The 6,103-nt window shown below is 47.6% G+C and overlaps 2 protein-coding genes across 2 annotated transcripts in view; one reads left to right on the top strand and one right to left on the bottom strand.

Annotated features, from left to right (window-relative positions):
• The window catches only part of LOC138861656 (splicing regulatory glutamine/lysine-rich protein 1-like), a 19,366-nt gene extending 19,043 nt beyond the window's left edge, over positions 1–323 (top strand). Inside the window, exon 2 of the mRNA XM_070121486.1 lies at positions 7–323. Within this exon, the coding sequence (XP_069977587.1) occupies positions 7–323 (317 nt within the window). The remainder of the gene's footprint in view (positions 1–6) is intronic.
• Positions 324–371: 48 nt separating this feature from the next.
• Positions 372–6,103, bottom strand: part of LOC113808716 (protein lev-9) — a gene marked incomplete at both ends in the record, with an annotated part of 22,262 nt that continues 16,530 nt past the window's right edge. The window contains 4 exon segments of the mRNA XM_070121485.1: positions 372–484; positions 2,916–3,007; positions 3,833–4,006; positions 5,007–5,189. Of these exon segments, the coding sequence (XP_069977586.1) occupies positions 372–484; positions 2,916–3,007; positions 3,833–4,006; positions 5,007–5,189 (562 nt within the window).

Raw genomic sequence — 6,103 nt, 5'->3', positions numbered from 1 at the left:
GAACAGACAAACCAGAGAACACCGACGCCCACGAGGCCAAAGAACAGACAAACCAAAGAACACCGACGCCCACGAGGCCAAAGAACAGACAAACAAGAGAACACCGACGCCCACGAGGCCAAAGAACACCGACGCCCACGAGGCCAAAGAACAGACAAACCAAAGAACACCGACGCCCACGAGGCCAAAGAACAGACAAACCAAAGAACACCGACGCCCACGAGGCCAAAGAACAGACAAACCAAAGAACACCGACGCCCACGAGGCCAAAGAACACCGACACCCACGAGGCATATCTACTTCATTCACCTTTACTTCATTGACTTCATTCATTCATATTCATTCATTCATATTCACCCACGAATATTTACTTGGGCAGCTGCTTCGGACTCCACTTGCCCGCGATGCAGGTGGCTCCCGGCGGACCTTCGGATAAGTAGTAACCCCGAAGACACTCGTACCGGATAAGACGGTTGTTGCGGACCTGAGGAACGGGGGGGAAAGTTGTGAGAGATGGATGGATAGATGGATGGTTGGGTGGATGGGTGGGTGGATGGGTGGATGGATGGGTGGGTGGGTAGATGGGTGACGGGGGGAAAGTTGTGAGAGATGGATGGATACATGGATGGGTGGATGAGTGGGTGGATAGATGGATGGGTGGATAGATGAGTGGGTGGTTGGATGGGTGGGTGGGTGGATGGGTGGTGATGGGATAGATAGATGGGTGGGTGGGTGGATGTGATGAGTGGATGGGTGGGTGGGGGTGGTGGATGAGTGGATAGATGGGTAACGGGGAAAGTTGTGAGAGATGGATGGATGGATGGGTGGGTGGGTGGATGGGTGGATGAGTGGGTAGATGGGTGGATGGGTGGATAGATGGGTGGGTGGATGGGTGGGTGGTTGGGTGGATGGGTAGATGGGTGACGTGGGGAAAGTTGTGAGAGAATCAGAATCAGAATCAGAATCAAATAATTTATTTAGCCAAATACAATACATCAACAAAAATACAACATATTACACTAGTGGTATGGCTGAGCCCTCCAGGAGTGAGACTCCCTTAGGAAGGGAGATGGATGGATGGATAGATGGATGGGTAGATGGGTAACGGGGGGAAGGTTGTGATAGATGGATGGATAGATGGATGGGTGGATAGATAGATAGACAGACAGATAGGTGGGTGGATGGATGGCAGAACTTCATAGATCGATGGATAGATGGATGGGTGGATGGATGGATGGGTGGGTGGATAGATGGGTGGATGGGTGGGTGGATGGATGGGTGGATAGATGGGTGGATAGATGGATGGGTGGGTAGATGGATGGGTGGTTGGGTGGGTGGTTGGGTGGATGGATGGATGGATGGATAGATGGATGGGTGGATAGATGGATGGATTTACATATCTATCTATCCATCTATCTACATATTTATCCATCCACCCATCCATCCATCCATCCGTCCATCTGTCTATCTCTATCTATTTTTATCTATCTATTTTATCTATTTATGATGGATGGGTGGATAGATGGATGGGTGGATAGATGGGTAACGGGGGGAAAGTTGTGATAGATGGATGGATGGATGGATGGATATATAGATAGATAGTTGATAGAGATAGATAGATAGATAGATAGACAGATAGGTGGGTGGATGGATGGCAGAACTTCATAGATAGATCGATGGATGGATGGGTGGATAGATGGATGGGTGGATAGATGGATGGATAGATGGATGGGTGGATGGATGGGTGGATAGATGGATGGGTGGATGGATAGATGGATGGGTGGATAAATATGTAGATGGATGGATATATATAAAAATAGTAGATATATATAGATAGATAGAGAGATAATTAGATAGATAGATATAGGTAGGTAGATAGATAGATAGGTAGATGGATGGATGGATGGGTGAGTGGATAGATGGATGGATGGATAGATAGATAGATAGATAGACAGACAGATAGGTGGGTGGATGGATGGCAGAACTTCATAGATAGATCGATGGATGGATGGGTGGATGGATGGGTGGATGGAGGGAGGGTGGGTGGATGGATAGATGGATGGGTGGATAAATATGTAGATTGATGGATAGATAGATAATTTCATAGACAAAGGGATGGATGGATAGACAGATTAGATAGACAGATAGATGGGTGGGTGGATAGATAATTATGTAGATGGATGGATAGATAGATTAGATAGATAGATAGATGGATGGGTGGATGGATAAATATGTAAATGGATGGATTGAAAAAATAGATAGAGATAGATAGATGGACGGGGGGATGGATGGATGGGTGGGTGGATAAACATGTAGATAGATGGATGACATAGATGGATAGATAGATATGTAAATAGATGGATGAATGGGTGGGTGGGTGGATAAATATGTAGATAGATGGATGGATATATAGATGGATAGATAGATTAGACAGATAGATAGAAAGATGGGTGGGTGGATGGATAATTATGTAGATAGATGGATAGATAGATAGATAGGTGGGTGGATGGCAAAAACCTTCCTAGATAGATAGATGAATGAATGGATGGGTGGATATGCAGATAGATGGATGGATTTGCAGATGGATGGATAGATAGATAAGTAAACAGAAAGACACAGAAGAGAGATATGCAAAATAGCTATTTGAGAGAAAGATTAAGAAAGCATATTAGGAATGGATGAAATCTGATGCAATGTAGACAGTGCAATCTCTGTTGTATAAATGGTTTATGTAAATGTTGCATAATCTATAGCATAATATAAACAACAATGAATTATTTCTATAAATGCACATTACATGGTAACACTTACCATTTACATACATAAATAAAACGGAAAATAAAGTAGGGTTTTCACTTATATTAGCTGCACAAAATAAATGACTTTACTTAAGCAAAAGGTTTTGAGAAACTTACCTTTTTAACATAAGGTCGGTATATATACATGCCCATATTGCCCACTAACATAACCTGCCCGTTAGTGATATATCCAGGGAAGGGACAGTACACTAAAAAACGAAAGAAAAATATGATGTTAGTACCTCATCATTAGTACAACCGTTAATGAGCTATCTAAACACTTATTCATTAATTAAACACTAATCATTAATTAATCTACGTTGATATAATATGAAAATGAGCTCATTTCGGAATCATATAACGAAGTAAATAATACAGCGTTCCATTACACGTGGAAAATATTTTTAAAGTGCAAAAGCTTTTGTTTGTGTGGGAGTTTGAGTGTAAGTGTAAGTGTAAGTGTAAGTGTAAGTGTAAGTGTGGGTGTGAGTGTGGGTGTGGGTGTGCGGGGTTAATGTCTGAGAGTATAAAAGCTTGTTCAGTATAAGTTGAAGTGTAGTTGAGAGTGTGGATGTGAATGTGGATGTATGTGGGGGAGTGGGAGTGAGTGATAGCATGTAGTAAAATTTGGTAAATAGTATATATGCAAGAATATTATTTTGAACGTTTGTAAAATCAAACACGAAAATAAAACACACACACACACGATCACTCATACACACTCGCAATCCACAAACACACACCCCTGATCCACACATACACATCCATCCCCACCCCCCACGCATACATCCCCTCCCTCACACACACACAACCACACACACACACATCCTAACCCACCCATCCATCCACACAAAAAAACCCACCCACATACACACATCTACTCACACATCGTAATCCACCCACCCAACCCACCCATTCACCTCCCCTCCACCCACACCCACCCACCCATTCACCCCTCCCCCTCCACCCACACCCATTCACCCACCCACCCATTCACCCCCCTCCACCCACCCACCCACACCCCACAAACTCACCGATCTTGCAGTGTGGCACAGAGCCGGTCCAGTTCCCAAATTGACACTCGGTCGTCGCGGGCCCCACCAGCTGGTAGCCGTCCTTGCACCTGTACCGCGCCCGTTTCCCGTGGGCGCTTTGGGGGGCGATGACCATGCCGTGGCGGGGGCGCTCCGGGAGGCGCTTGCAGCCGGCTGGGTGGGGGAAAGGGAGAGGGGGAGGGGGAGGGAGGGAGGGGAGGGAGGGGTGGGTGGGAGGAGGGAGGAAGGGGTGGGGAAGGAGTGGGGAGGAGGGAGGGATGGGTGGGGAAGGAGGAGGGAGGGGGAAGGAGGAGGAGGGGAGGAGGGATGGGAGGGTAGGGAAGGAGGGAGTGGGAAGGGAGGGGAAGGGAGTAGGGGAAGGAGGGAGGGGTGGGAAGGAGGGAGTGGGCGTGGGGGAAAGGGATCGGGATGGGCGTGGAAGGGTGTTAGGAAGAGAAGGTGGGGAGTGGGTGGGGAGGAGTGGGAGGGCGTGGAGAGGAGGAAGGAAGGAGGTGGGAACAGAGAGGGTGGAAGGGGAGTGGGGCGAGGGAGGGGAAGGGATGGGAAAGACAGAGAGATGGGCGTGGAGGGGGGAAGGAAGGAAGGAAGGAAGGGAGGGAAGAGAGAGAGTGGGAGGGCGTGGATGAGAAAGGGAGTGAGAAGGAAGTGGGAAGAGCAGAGACGACGGAGGGATAAGGAAGGAGAGGAAGAGGGGACAGAAGGAATAATAAGTATGAAATGCGAAAATGGTTGATATTAGGATTATCACTTCTTTATCACCGATTCTCCACCCTCCCCCCCCTTCTCAAAAAGAAAGAAAGAAAAATAAAAAATCATAATAAGTAGATTAAGAACCAAAAATAAGATTACCCTCTTCCATCACCCCCAAAAAAAGAGAAGAGAGAGAGAGAGAGAGAGAGAGAGAGAGAGAGAGAGAGAGAGAGAGAGAGAGAGAGAAAGAGAGAAAGAAGAGAGAGAGAGAGAGAGAGAGACAGAGAGAGAGAGAGAGAGAGAGAAAGAAAGAAAAAAAGAAAGAAAGAGAGAGAGAGAGAGAGAGAGAGAGAGAGAGAGAAAGAGAGATAAATAAATAAAGAGAAAGAAAGAAAGAGCTAAATACTAAGAGAACCCCCCAACCAACCTAACCCCCACCTCCACCCCCACCCACCAAACTCACCCGGGCGGCACTGCGGGTAGTGGGTCCAGGTGCCGTTGGTGCAGACGGAAGGCACCTCTCGGAAGGTCGGCTCGAAGTCCTCATCGCAGACGACCTGGATAACCGTCCCGTCGGATACGAGGGAACCGGCGCGGGCGTCGCTGAGGAGGCGGCCGTCCTCGATGGTGGGGACGATGCAGGGCGCTGGGGGGGAGGGAGAGGAGAGAGGGGACGTTAGGGGGGCTTAGGGGGTTTGGAGGGGTTAAGGGGAGAGGGTAGGGGAGAGGGGAGAGGGAGGGAGAGGGGGAGGAAAGGGGGTTTAGGGGAGAGGAGGGGAGAGGAGGGGGGTTTTGGGGGAGGGTTTGGGGGGAGAGGGGAATGGGAGAGGGGAGGGAGGGGGTTTAGGGGGTTTAGGGGGGGAGAGGGAGGGAAAGGGAGGGGGGGTGGGGAGAGAGGGGGGGGTTATGGGGGAGAGAAGGGGAGAGGGGGAGGGGGGTTTAGGGGGAGGGGGTTATGGGGAGAGGGGGAGAGGGAGGGGTTAGGGAAGGAGGGAAGGGGGATATACTTGCACGTGCGTACGTGCAAGTATGTATGCATGTGTGTATGCCTATGTGTGTGCGCGTGTGTATGTGTACCTGACACACACATTCACACACACATGGCCCTAGTCAAAACCAATGAATTTAACAAAGTCACAGACACACAATAAAACACACAGAGATTTGCAGAATTATAGGACAGTCTATCACGTAAATTACTATCATTATCAAGCGGCTAATATGTCTTAAGAGGTAAATGAAACATACTGAAGATTTATTATTATTGGATTATCAACGAATTAACTTTGACTTAGAAGAATGAAGGAAATGGAAGATACAAAATAAAAGAGGAGGTAAATGGAAATTGATAATGAAAGTAAAAGACGATAAAAGTTAGAAGAAATAGTGGTAGGAGAAACCTGTAAAGAAGAGGAGGAGGAGGAGGAAGAAACAGAAGAATAAAAAGATGAAAGACGAAGACGAAGACGAAGAGAAAGAAGAAGAGGAAGAAGTGGAAGAAGAAGAGGAAGAAGTGGAAGAGGATGAAGTGACGAAGACGAAGAAGAACATGCGGAAAAG

The sequence above is a fragment of the Penaeus vannamei genome, chromosome 4, assembly GCF_042767895.1.
Source record: "Penaeus vannamei isolate JL-2024 chromosome 4, ASM4276789v1, whole genome shotgun sequence".
Lineage (NCBI taxonomy): Eukaryota > Metazoa > Arthropoda > Malacostraca > Decapoda > Penaeidae > Penaeus > Penaeus vannamei.
Note: the sequence above shows the minus strand (reverse complement) of the source record. Positions and strands in the feature narration are given on the sequence as shown.